A 14,506-nucleotide genomic window follows, 5' to 3' on the forward strand; every position below is an offset into this window, starting at 1 on the left:
TGTCCAAGTGAAAGCACACGAGTGAAAAATGAGAAGGAGAAAAGGGAAAGGAAAAACATTTGCTGAAACGGTACATTACCTGTCCCACAGTGGCGGCATGGGGAAATGGACTGCCTGACATGTTTCGTCAAATTCTGCTGCTTTTTGGCTTCTAATTGGCAAAAACTCACCTTTATCTTCTTTCAACTTTTCCTTTCCAATATTAATTACTACCTATATATATAATTATATATAAAATCTATCAGACATCTGTTTTGTAAAACTGGCATTGCCTGTGTATTTCAGTGTGAGGGGGGATTTGGGTGGGACACACAGGAACTTGCATAAATCTTTCTTTCCTGTTTATAAAAATACTGCTGCCTGGTCAACATATTCTGCATGAAAGATGTTTGGACTGGCTAAGGATGATAACTTTTTTGACAGCTTTTTATAATCATGTTTTATGGATTAGATAACTGTAGGATATTAAACCAAGCGCCATTTATTTTAAACAAAAATAGACAAGCAATCTTTTCAACAAAACATTTCGGATGTTTTTCTTTTTCTTTTTGTTGTAGTAAAATGCTAGCGGATCATGATGTCCAGTTTTTAAGAAGGGCATAAATATCCATATCGTTTTAGGGGACATTATTTAAGCATTTCAGTTTCAATTGATCTTAGAAATAATTTATCTAAGCAAAAAAGAGCATGATTAACAAAATAGATAAAAGAAATAAATAAATTCTGCCATGGGTTCTGTATCGCTCTCTTAAACACTGTAATTAGTGTGATAATAGGGTTAGTCATGTGACTGAGTGGCGTGCTATTGTTATCACATTCAACATAAACAGCAACAGTGCCCTCATCAGCAGTGACATTTTTATGACTGACGTTGGTGCAATTCAAGCACAGAATAGCTTAGCACATGGTAGAAAAATTGTTTACATTTTTTACAGTCTACATAAAAGTGCCACATTTCATATGTCTCTCTCACGCTCTGCTAGATTGAGGCATGAAGCCGACACATGTCAGTCATATCTGGACGATATGTGGGTTCCCCCGGGTAGCGGGGCAGAGGGCGACCCTGACACTTTGAAATCCTTCCTCAGTGTTGTCTGTCTCTCATTATGCTCCTGCTTTCATATTCAGTCCTTTGATTTCATGTTCTTTTCTTTCTCATTTTTCTCTCTCTCTCTCTCTCTCTCTCTCTCTCTCTCTCTCTCTCTCTCTCTCTCCCTCTCTCTTTCTTTCTGTAAAGTGATTGTTTCTGTCTCTTGTCTCTGTTTTTGATTCTCACATATTTGTTCTTCATCTGTTTCCTCATCCTCATCTCTGCTTGTGTTCACCCTTGCTCGGCTCTCTGCATTTAACATGTAAGAGTCCAACTGCCTCATTTCATTGCAATGCTTCTTACATCATACATTTGATTTCGGTGCCACACTGTAAACTCGAGAGAGTACGGCAATACAGAACATTTAACATATAGCTGTTCTCAAACCAAGCCACCATGATGGTAGTCTCAGCCTCAGACGCCACGCCCACAGACCGTTGGCTGGCTGAGCGTCTGATGCATATGGCACACTTATCTGGAAACACTTCAGGAGTTTTGAAGTCGTCATCTGATTGGTTGAATTCTACAGGATGTCCGTGAAACTTGTGTGTTGCGTTTTTTAACAGTTCACCTGGAAACAAATGCCATGACGCCAAACTCCCTCATGGAAGAAAAACGCTGCCATGTTTACAACTGTGACAATGAGCACTTACTAGGATCTAAACGCTGGATTTTCAAAAGTATGTGGACATCGCGGCTCCATTTGTTGCAGTAAACTTGCACAACATTCTTGAATGAATTATTCATAGATGCACGCCGATCTGTTATTGTAGGGACATTGACTTTACATTTTCACGCCCCTAAACATGACGTGGAACAAAACAAGCAGTGATTGGTTGAGTTATATGTCAGTCAAACGGCCTCTGGGCGAACCTTAGCCAATGAAAGCTGCCATAGAGTCCAGACATTCTGCCGTCAGTCTGATGGTCTGATGAGACTACCATGATGGGAACCCCCCAAAAAACACACAACAGAAACTCTTCTAAATTAGAATAGCAAAGTATTAAACACTACTTAATCTCCTACTTAACATTAACACAAAAAACATTATATAACACTCATTTTAGCATATAACTCAAAACAATGAAACTATTCAGATAACTTAAAATATGTCAGTTTCATGAACTCAAAAGAAAGTTCTAAATGCTCATAAAAGTTATTTTGATTTAACTAATTTGTTTAATTTGAGTTTGCCCTACTCAAACCAATTATTTATTATGAGCATTAGGGTTTACAATGTTGTTGGTGTGTATAAGAGCAATGTGACGTGCAATCCAGATGAATGAAATTCGTTTCCAAGAGCAAACATTGTTTCCTGGACTTTACAGAAACTGAATATATTACCTCATAAACTGGAGCGAGCCTCAGTTTTGTTAAGCAACTCAGATTTTAATATCTACATGGTTCTTGCTCAAAAACATGAATCATAATTTAACAACCAAAATGTAATGAAATAGGTATGCTAATAAACATGCTATAAATTATCTGCACTTAATCTGGTTAAGTCTGTAAAAAGAGAGTTTTTTTTCTTCAGAGGTATAGATCTTGGTAGTGTTCAGAAAGACAATCTGCTACTCACATTCTCTACATTTCTATATGGTTCAAATATGTGAATGTTTATGAAAGGGAGACACAAAGGAGATTAAACGTAAATAAAATACAGATTTTTTTTTTCCATGAGAGTATTGAGTTTAATTTATTTTCTTCCTTCTCTGTGTAGAAGAACATATTAATCAGATTTATGCCTCAATAGATGAACTTTTTAAACATTGTATATTTCTATAGCTCAACAGAAACTTTCACTGTGATGTATTGTAGACCTGGAGCACATTAACACTCAACCCAAAGCTGAAAGTAAACTACAGTGAGAGAGAAATGTTAACAGCATTCGGTTCTCCTCTTTAGAACCCCAAATTCCAGGAACCTGTTACACTGGACTTTCTGGATGCGGAGCTGGAAAATGACATTAAAGTCCAGGTATGGCACAACACACACATACAAACACACATTGACATGTTCTTACCATTATTATTTCATTGCTATTGATGAAACAGCTGATATGTTTTGATTTAATGTGCAAACTCTTGCATTATGGCGTTTCAGTACTTACAAATGTGCTGCTTTATAAGTTGCTAATAGAATATAATGTTTCTTGAACAACTGTTTAAACCATTTCAGTTACAAAACGTGCTGAAACCCCCTTTTGCTCATGGGATGCATAGTTAGCATAGATAGTTGGGATTTATGTAAGTAGCTGACATTAAGCCTGACCACACAAGTCAAAGACCATTTTTTCACAAAATGAAATGTATTTGTAGATAAAATCTTACATTAGGATTCAGTGAGCTCAAGGAAATATGGTACTGTAATTCCTTTACAAAAAAGTACAATTTTTTTTTTTACTTTATCATAGTTTTTGGACACTATTATTCTAGTAAATGCGCAAAGGTAGACACCTCTGTGATTCATATTCCATGGTATTCTCAAAGTATCTTTAAATGTACCTTGTAAATACCGGGGTATATGAATATGGTGTTGCCATATTAGCACTAATCTTTTGATCTATCTCACTCTCTCAGATACGGACTTTGATGATTGACAGAGACCCTGGGGAGAAAACGATCGAAACGCTTGTGAAATCTCAAGATGAGGTGTGTAGATCTTCTATAATTCTTCTTCTGTACCATATTTTGTCCATATTTGGTTCATTTATACCATTTATTCCAATATCAGAGATACATTGATCGAGGAATCAGGACATACACCTGGGCACCGGTTAACGGGACAGACTACAGGTTTGAGTTATGGCATTACCTATGCAAAGTGTTTCATAACTCCCATAAGTATTTGTATGTATAAAACACGTTGTCGTTTTCTTCTCTGTGTGTGGGTGTTCTGCAGCCTGGCCTTGGTCTTGCCTGAATACTGTCTGCATTACATCGAGGCAAACCTGGGGAACACTATAAAACAAGCCATGTGTGAGTACCGCCTGCTCGCCCAGCACACAGAAACCAGCTCCCCACGTTGAGCAAACACACTATAATTTACTAAAAAGATCAGATAGAGCCTTAGGCATGCAAAGCTATTGTTTTATGAAATAGCTGAGACTGCTTGCAAATATTTTTCATCGGCTCGCAAGAGAGGTCTGCCTGTTTGTGCGTGTGTGTGAGTGTGACCTCGATTGTCAGGGCTGCGCACTGTATTAAACTGAGGTCCAGCTGGTCTCCACCCATCCTGAGCAGTGTAGCCAGGCGTTTGATCTGACTCTCCCCAGCACACAGGGGCCCCGGCTGGGAAGAGAGACTGCTAATGCTCCCTCCCCTCTGGACATGTGCTGCTGAAGTCCAGATCTGCACACATACACAGACGCTCAGCTCATTTGGAGGAATATTCCGGGTTAAGCTCTATCGATAGCATGTGGCTTGCTGTCAACTTAGCAAAGAAAATGACTTCAGCTTGTTCATCGTTGCCCCGTAGACTTCTATTTCTGTATAGTTTTTTGTTTGTTTTTTTAAACCTTATTTTCAGTGGTAATTGTCAGAAGCTGTCGATAAAGCTTAACTTGTACTTAAGCCAGAACATTCCTTAAAGTAATCGTTCACCCAGAAATGAAAATTGCCATTATTTACTGACTCTTGTGTGGTTCCAAACCTGTATATTTCTAGTATTTTCTGGAAAACATAAAAGGAGAAGTTTATATGTGGTCTGGCTCCTGCCTGTCTTTTGAAGCCTTATGAACAGACCAGAGTCATTATAATCATACTAATCAGTGAAGTGAATTTGAGAACTAGATCAGTCTGATTCTTAAACTGGTTCATGAAAAAAAACGGATCAAAAGAACAATTTGTGTCCGATTCAGATTAAAATGTCAGGATGTTGAGGGTTTTTTTTTCCTCTTTGGGTGAACTATTTATTTAAAACAATGAAGATATACAATCCTGTACACACACATTTATTCTATGTAAAAGGACGTGCACAACTACGTTTTTCTTTAATCTCTCCTTTCTGTCTTTCAATCTTTAAATGACAGCACAATGGGGCAAGTACTATTTGTCTGTCTGTCTGTCTGTCTTTTATGGTTCTTTCACTGTATGTTCTCCTGATTTTACCTGGTGTTATTGACATTATTTACATTTATATTTATTTACACATGGTTTTAAGCTAGGTTTGTTTGTTTGAGTTGCCTATTTTGTTATGCATGTTCTGTGCAAAATCATTTCATTAATTGCTGACAGTGTTTGGTGCTTGTCTAAACATGCATGCACAGTTAGATATGTAAAAAAAAAAGTCAAAATAAAAGATACCAATTTGTATTACCCATGCAAATATAAACCAGCACTAATTGCTAAGGTATTCTTGTTGACTTTTTTTGCTAAGTTGTTTTTACTATTTTTATATTCATTTATATTCATTACTATTTTACTATTCACTATTCATCATTTTTTTTATATTTTAAGTTTTCATTTGAATTTTTAGTATTTTCTGTTATGTACTTTTGTCATTTTTATAAAATATTTTGTATTTCTATTTGGCTTTAATATTTAAATTTTAGTTTTAGTAATTTTAGTATTTCTTATTAATTTCTTAACTTATTTTAGTTCGTTGTCAATGTAACATTTATAATTTTCATTTAAGTTTACATTTTTAATAATATTTTTATTTTTTTATTTTACTTTTACTTTATTTTAATTACCAACATTTATTTGTAATAGTTTTAGTTTTACTTAATTCTTTCACCACCATTGATGGAATTTTCCATCATTTACAGTATGACACAAATCTTCTCCGCCATTGACGGAATTTTCCAGTGTTGTGCCAAATTCCAACCCCCGCCAAATGATTACCCCCCTAATATTGGTAGGTTTAGGATTAGTAGGGTTAGGATTAGGCAATCAGGCAATGACTTCAACGAGGGGGGTATTAATGTGGCAGGGGATGAAATTTGGCACAATGCCGGCAATCCATGTTTTCTCTGTTATATGGTAGGGGGCACTATTATGCATCTTCTGAAAGAGTACTTAATATCCGGATCAAAACACAGGCGAAGAAGCAGCAGAAACAAACGTTAGAAGCAAAAATAACTTACAATTTACTAGCAAGTTGTATAATAATAACTAGCAACTTACAGTAGCCTCTTGAATACTGTCTGTATGAAGCCGTATTCGCTTATCAGTAACCATAGCGACAGTGACCAAAATAATATCAAAGATTCCGTGTCCATAAAACTGAAAAATCTTATCAATTTTGACACGACAAGAGTCCAAGTCACAAGTTCATCCATCAAATCTTAATTTACAGACAGCAGCTTTTATATTTGAGAGGAGAGCGGAGCAGTTAAGTCTTGCATAGAACACAAAACTGACGGGAGCAATTTTACTGAAGAACAGTGAGTAGATCTAAAACCTTCAGATGACACACAGCTCATATCTCCGTCACTGTAAGTGAAACCACACATGAAAACCCACAACACACAGTAGACGTTTGTGCATGAGCGGCTCTTTCAACATGTGCAGGATTTCCAAGAATTCTGAAAATTTGCATGTGTGAGTTCGGTTATATAATGCGGTTGTCACTCCCGTGAATAACCAAACTGTGTGTGAACAAAACCATATTAAGGATTAAACTACAGGACTGACAACCGTATTCTACTGCTGTGTGAAAGTGGCCAAAAACAACACTAGTTCTGAGTGGTTCTTACCATGTTGTAGTTGCTGGGTGGTTTCCAGGGTATTGCTATACATTACAAGGGTGTTCTGAGTAGCTGCTAAGTCATTGCTAAATTGTTGCCAAGGTGTACTTATGTGGTTACTGACCCAAGTAAAAAAAGACGTCTCTGTGATATTTTGGTCCCTAGATATGGTCCAGGTCCCTGCTTCAATATCTATGAGATAATCACAAGCCCAATTTCTTTGAAAAGTAATAGCACACCTCTCCTTATCAAGCCGCACGATTCAATGTATCATTCAGGTCTGGGGTGCGAAGGATTGCGAGCAAATTAGTAGTTTTATTCTTGCAACACTGCACAGGGACCATGCAGAAGGATCATACCAGAATGCAGAGCGCTGAGCCAGAAGCTTTTTTCTCCTTCTCACTGTTCATCAGCGTCATTTTTTAGCATAACAGTGCTTTGTAAGATCACATAGCTTTAACTTTAGTCATTACAAGCAAGAAAGCCAACAGAGGAAATTTTAGCTTGTGAAACAACGAGTAAAGCAGGTTTTGAAGACTGGAAAGGGGCCACAGAAGGTCATATTGTGGCTTGTAAGCAGTAGCGTTCAGCTACTTGAAGCACCAGCGGTCACAGGAATTTGATGTTTTGTACGCAAGTTATAATTGTCCATCTAATTTATTATGTGCGAGCGTGTGTGTTAATGTGCTAAAACTGATGTTTCTGTATCCTGGAGTGTGCTACTGCAGATACTGTATGAGGTATCTCTTTCTCTCTCTTCCTTCTCTTATTCCCTTTCTCTCCATTTCTTGTCATAAAGGATACTGGCACAGGTTTATGGGCTCGTAAAGAGGCAGGTCCATATGGTTATTGAGAAAGGGGAAAGAGGCAGCGGTGCAGAGGTCAGGTCTTTGTGGTGGTCTACAGAGTGCTCCTGGATACCTTAGAAGCCCAACTCCGTGCTATGGGAGCTCCACGGGGCTTGTATGACCAAAGCCGAAAGCCGAATGTAAACTTCAGACAGGCAGAACGAGAGAAGTGTGGCTTTTGGGAGCCATGTAGAGCAAATAATGAGAAGAACAGGTGAACGCAGAGTTCTCTCGAGGGACGTGTCCTTACGGCTGGTCGTAACCAAAACCTGTGATGATGGACTCGGCTGCTTGGACCTGGACTAGACTGGATCTTACAAGTTCTGGATGTTTGGGTTTGATTAGCCTCACATGTGTTTGTCACCAAGAACCCAGAAAGTGTTTGTTGGAGATCAGAGATGCGTTAGAGAAGAATCCGAAATGGTGCTAATTATATTGACGGCAAATTCAGAGCAGATGTGATGCCTTTAACTCATTGACTCATTGACAGAAGCTTCAAACACCCATTTGCACACAAACAAGGGCCTAACACCACCCTGTTTTGACATATGTAGACTCACAGACCTTATTACGTCAGCCTCACTGTCATCAGCGGATAAAAGCTGTCAGGTTTTTTTTCTTCTAATGGTAATAACGAGAGTGGAGCTAATGATGGCCTGTGTATAGATGAAGACGATAAGGTCTCCCTTACTCTTGATTCTATTTGCGATTCCCAATGCTACTGGTCAGATCCACTGTACAATGACTAGTTTTATTTTAGTATTATTTTTATACTATTGTAGTATTTATTAATATTTTTTGTTTTACATTTTAATTTAAGTTTTTGTAATTTTGCTATGTGCTTTTATAATTTCCATTGTTGTTTTGTTGTAAAATATTTCTATTTGTATTTAATTTAGTTTTTTTCAGTGATTTTGTTTTTGTTTTTGTAGTCTTATTACAACTTAAACTTCTAATTTTATAACATTTCTAATTGTTAAGTTTTTCGTTTAATATTCATATTTGATTTAATTTCAGCTTTATTTCAATTAAATTGTTTAATTTTTAGTTTAGTTAGCAATAACGCTGATGATAAATCAACATTGAAATCCAGTAACTGCCCAATCAGTTCCAGAGATTATGTGCTGCCGTTTCAAGTGCATTTGCATTTTTAAGGATTGGTGCTTGTCCATGCAAATCTTGCAACCATTGTCGCTTATCCACCATCGAGCTAAGTGATTCTAAGAATGGAAGGAACGGTTCCAGTTATATTTCCACTTGAGCTTTTTTCGGAGCGATTACAAACTGAATTCTCAGCAGTTGGCTAACCGTGCTGGTAGAATGCCTGTAGTGATGACGCCACAGTGTTGCCAAGTCTGTTTTTTTTTGCCGTGCCTTGTTTTTCTTGTTTCTAGTTTAAAACAGCACGTTGCTATGCAGTTTCTAAGTTATAAGTGGTTTAAAAATATCTATGCAGTTGTTTCTAGGTGATTGTTAGGGTATCAATGGGTGGTTTCTTGAGTCAGGGTTGTTGCTTAAGGCTGGCCCACACTAAAATATTTTTTAAATCTCATCAGATTTTTGAAATGTGAGAGACCACAAACATGACGATAAAAAAAATCATAGATTTAACAGTTTTGTTTTGTTCCTTGTGTGTGGAGTGCCGTGATGTGACCAAGACAGCACACCACACACTAACAAATTCCATTCACAAACAACCAGAGTTTTGCCTGTGAACAGGAAATTTTGCAAAATATCTTGTGGTCAAACGTGACTAAACATGGCGGACGACAAGCAAGAAAAAGGTTCATTAGTTAACATGAACTAATAATGAACTGCACTAAAGCATTTATTTATCTTTGCTAATGTTCATTTCAACATTTACTAATACTGTATTAAAATCTTGTTAGCATTAGTTAATGCACTGTGAACTAACATGAACAAACCATGAACAGCTGTATTTTCATTAACTAAAGTTAACAAAGATGAACAAATACAGTAACAAATGTACTGCTCATGGTTAGTTCATGTTAGTTAATACATTAACTAATGTTAAAGGGATAGTTCACCCAAAAATAAAAATTTTCTCATAATTTACTCACCTTCAAGTTGTTCCAAATCTGTTTGAGTTTCTTTGTTCTGCTGAACACAAAATAAGATATTTAGAAGAATGTTTGTAACCAAGCAGAAAGAGCAACCATTGACTACCATAGTATTTTTTCCCCCTACTATGGTAGTCAATGGTTGCTCTATCTGCTTGGTTACAAACATTCTTCTAAATATCTTCTTTTGTGTTCAGCAGAACAAAGAAACTCATACAGGTTTGGAACAACTTGAGGGTGAGTAAATGAAGATTCATTTTCGGGTGAACCATCCCTTTAACGAATGAAACCTTATTGTAAAGTGTTAACTAAAAAATGGAGAATGTCCAGTGTTTGGACTGCTTTTTACAGAAAAAAAGAAAAAGGTTTGGGTGAAGTCATGTTATGCTTCCGTCAGCTCGCTTTCTGGTTGGGTATCACTTCGTTTCACATGACAATCTACAGAGTGTGTGTGCGTTTATCCTCAGGGTTCCCCCCACACAACAGGATTACAGATCGTAAATATTTAACATGTTGGATATTTATGTTTTGAGATCGGTGCGGCCATAATGTTCTTCCGAGCAGATTTAATCACTCTTAACACACCTCACACCACAGGAAAATCTGATAAGATAATCTGTAGAACCATCAAGATAATCAGACTTTACTTAGGATTTTCGGAAGGGGAGAGTAAGGCCCAAAAACAGCCTGTAGTATAGCAGTCAAAAGAGCCCACCGCCAAGGGTCTATGATATTCTGGTTTCTAGGAAAATAAAATAAAACAGGGCTCTTCAAATCTGGCCCTGGAGGTCCACTGTCCCACAGAGTTTAGCTCCAACCCATATCAAACTCACCTGCCTATAATAACTTTCTAATAATCCTGAAGGATCCCTCAATTTGCTTGTTCGGGTGTGTTTCATTAGGGTTGGATTTAAACTCTGCAGGACGGTGGACCTCCAGGGCCAGATTTCATGAACCCTGAAAAAAAAAGTATAGTTCTAAAAATCCTATTCAATGAGCCACATCCGAAGCTGTTTTAAATTAGCCAGAATATGCACACATTAACTGTAGTAAATGCAGTAATGCATGGCATCTCATGGCTTTAGTGAAAGTATGTAAATTGGATCTATCACTACTGTTTTAATTATGCTTGTTTCTTTTGGCTCTAGTGATTCATATTCATATTACAGTAGATTTGACAACTTTCTGAAGTAATTGTCTCAAACATCAGCCAAGAACACAATGTTGTTGTACACACAACAAGCCATCAATTCTCAACAATATATTAAGACATAATTAGATGCATCTGAATGATTTGTGCAACTGTCTTGTCTAGCATTTGTTTATAGGATTTTATTACAATAACAGTCAATTTTCATTGTTCTAACATACAAATTATGGTTAATCCTTTGGATGGCTTGGTGAAAGTTCAGTCCGGAAGTTTGTAGACATAGCAACTGGTCTGGTTCTGGTTTGTGTGATGATCTACTGGCACACACCAATGACTGATTGTGTGTGCACTATATGCAGCAAAGAGAGTTTGATGTGACTTCACCAAATACTGGCTGACCTTTTTTTTTGCTGATCGTGAATACTGCATGCCAATTTGTTCAAACATCATATCATTTGATGTTTTCATCAAGCGTCAGAATTATTTTACCATGCCTGCCAAACTTTCCTCTCACTCCCCTCGTAACTCTCTGTGTTGAATGGAAAGGACCGTCTTCATCCATTTCTTCACGTCTGTAATCTCAAACTCACGCCTTTGTTGTGTGTCCAGGCTTTGGCTTAATCGAAAACCGCCATCGTCTCCATGTGCATGTTTTATATGAAATGCTGTTTTCAGACTATCCAGTTTACAATGTTGGACATCTTTTGGGACTATGATGGACTCTGGTAACTTTGTCTTTCTCTTTGTCTTCTGATTGGTTGGATTTTCACCACAGGGAACAAGGGCAAGTACTGCACCCTCCTCTTCTAAGATCTTCACGTTTTATTACATCCGTCAGTTGTTGTATCATTTTATTTTCAATGTCATTTGCATGCCTCTTTCCCTGCTTTTTTCCAGAGCAGTCATTTCTCATCTGTATGCGTGCAATTAAATTGATCTGTCACTTCTCATCAGTTTTTATTTTAATCTATAAACATTACATTGATTTTGCATGTTGTTAATTTTTTATCAAGTTTCTCCTGTAAAACATGTTCTGTCGAAAAACAACCGATATGGGTTTTTGCAATGGCCAATGCTAATACAGATAACTAGAGATTGGCATGGTGGATATAATGCTGAAGGATATATTTATTATACCCCCAAAAATCTTTAATCAATCCAGCTGAAGACCAGCTTGGCCATGCTGCAAGACCATCTAAACCAGTTTAGGCTGGTTTCATGTGTGTATTACAATGAAATTAAGTGTTTATTATTCCATATTAATTCGAATTTCACTTTTCTAGTCTATGCTAATCTCAGAATGGCCACATATTGGCTGATATATTCTCATTTTATAGTTTTGAATATTTTTAATATGATCTGTCTTAAACACGTCTTTCTCTCTTTCTTTGTGTAGTCTCTGAGACCATGCAGCAGGAGAACTTTGAGGAATATGGGTACACCTTTATTGCACCCAGGTAACATACACACATACATATATACAGCAAGCAAAAACAGCAGACCTCCCACAGGGTTTAGTCGTGACAGGTTTATATGAGCTGTATCTAGACTACATTGGTCTTTGAAGGCCTGTAAATTCACACCTTCAGACCCACACATCACTCCCCTTAACAATGGATCCCACAGACACGACAGCAGCAAAAATGTTTGGTCTCAATTTCACACTGCTTAAAGGCACAGGCCTCATTTTGGTCATGAAGCTATTGTTATTTCTGTGAATAATTATTCAACTTTTTTCAGGGAATACTGCAAGGACCTCAAAGTCTCATCCAACAACACCCAGTTCCTGATGGACTTCAATGAGTACATTGACAGAAAAACACCAAATGATCCTATGTGTGAGTGCAAACTTGAACACATTTATACATCTGAGAGGGTGAGCTGTGAGTATGTACTGTGTTGGACACATAGTATGCAGATACTGTATTATGTGTATACAGAGCACACTGCAATGGAATACTGTGTCCCACAATGCAATATGCTTTACTTAACATTTTCCATCCATCCATCCATCCATCCCTTTTTAGTTTCATACCGATTACATAAACAGTGAGCATTTGTTTTTCGATATGGATTACTTCATTTGAAAGTAGACTCTTCAAGCTTCATAAAAACATCTCATGTCTGTGTGGCAAGTATTTGCTGAGTTTCAGTTAATTTTGCTGACACATTTCAGAAAGAGGTTCACAGAGACTGAGACAGCAGAAAGCACACCCTGTTTGCTTTCTTTATTTTACAAAACCGCAAAGTTTTGTCGCTATTGTGAGTTTACACAAATTAAAAGTACAGTTTTGAATGATGTATTACTCGTTTCTGTATAACAAAAATTTACCAAGTATTTTAAGTTGATTTAGCTGCTATGTGTAATAACTCCACTAAAACACACTGGTGCGTTTGTCGACCCCAGAGGGTTAAAAGGCAAAATTAGATTAAAACCAGTTTTACTGCTGTTTAATTTTTAAATAGAACTCTTTATATAATTTTCACATACTTCAAAAATCAGTAATTAGTATACATTGTTTAGTGCAGTATGACATGAATACTCTATTCAAATGAACATAGAAACACCCCAATGAACCTTCATTGGTTCATAGTTAAATGTCTAAGTGTTTTCTGAGTCATTTTTGCAATGTGACTTTAAACCAACTGTAATCAAACCAACTGGATATTGTATCTAATGCATAGACATCTAAGTTTCAAATACTTTTTGGGGCCGCTGTATCACACTACCTTTTGCACATATAAACCACTGCTGTCATTACTGATGTAATGTTATCAGAGGTGAGAGGACTCAGATTACTCTCTTGTAGTCGCTGAGTCAGGTTGATTCCCGCTCAAGTGATGTCAGCGTGTGTGGCGGGCGGTCCCGCTGTCTGTGAAGGTGACCCCTGTCAGCACTCTGTTTAATCAGCCTGTAATTGATTAGTCTGCTCCGTAATGACTCCACCGCTGTCATCCTAATGTTCATACCCGTGATGACTCACTGTGTTTTCTGTAAAGAGATGCTATCGCTGCAGGACTCATACACGAACGCAAAGATGTTTGCTAGCTTTTTGATTACTCAGACAGGCATTACTTTTCTCCTGAAAAGTATCCAGCAATGTTTGTCACCAAACTGTTGCTTTTAAATGTATAGGTTCATATCATATAATTGTTTTAAATAATTTCCCCCTGAAGTCCACGTGATGATTTTTAATTTGTACCCCATAAAACCGTGGAAATTTAGCTCTACGTGACCATTTCCATCTTCTCCCCCTCTCTCATTTGTAAATGTAGGTGTGATGAATACAATATATACCGATCAGGCATAACATTATGACCGATGAAGTGAATAACACTGATTATTTCATCATCATGGCACCTGTTAGTGGGTGGGACATATTAGACAGCAAGTGAACATTTTGTCCTCCAAGTTGATGTGTTCGAAGTTTGACAAGGGCCAAATTGTGACTGGGTCAGTGCATCTCCAAAATTGCAGCTCTTGTGAGGTGTTCCCGGTCTGCAATGGTCAGTATTTATCAAAAGTGGTCCAAGGAAGGAACGGTGGTGAACCGGCGCCAGGGTCATGGGCGGCACAAGGTTCATTGATGCACGTGGGGAGCGAAGGCTGGCCCATGTGGTCCAATCAAACAGACGAACTACTGTAGC

The 14,506-nt window shown here is 37.5% G+C and overlaps 1 protein-coding gene across 1 annotated transcript in view; it reads left to right on the plus strand.

The window, feature by feature from the left end:
- LOC307131883 (voltage-dependent calcium channel subunit alpha-2/delta-1) overlaps positions 1–14,506 on the plus strand; it is a 159,598-nt gene that overhangs the window by 113,021 nt on the left and 32,071 nt on the right. Inside the window, exons 20-25 of the mRNA XM_079825894.1 lie at positions 3,011–3,067; positions 3,670–3,741; positions 3,824–3,885; positions 3,992–4,068; positions 12,255–12,315; positions 12,599–12,696. Of these exons, the coding sequence (XP_079682020.1) occupies positions 3,011–3,067; positions 3,670–3,741; positions 3,824–3,885; positions 3,992–4,068; positions 12,255–12,315; positions 12,599–12,696 (427 nt within the window). The remainder of the gene's footprint in view (positions 1–3,010; positions 3,068–3,669; positions 3,742–3,823; positions 3,886–3,991; positions 4,069–12,254; positions 12,316–12,598; positions 12,697–14,506) is intronic.

The sequence above is a fragment of the Gobio gobio genome, assembly GCF_949357685.1.
Source record: "Gobio gobio genome assembly, chromosome: 9".
Classification (NCBI taxonomy): domain Eukaryota; kingdom Metazoa; phylum Chordata; class Actinopteri; order Cypriniformes; family Gobionidae; genus Gobio; species Gobio gobio.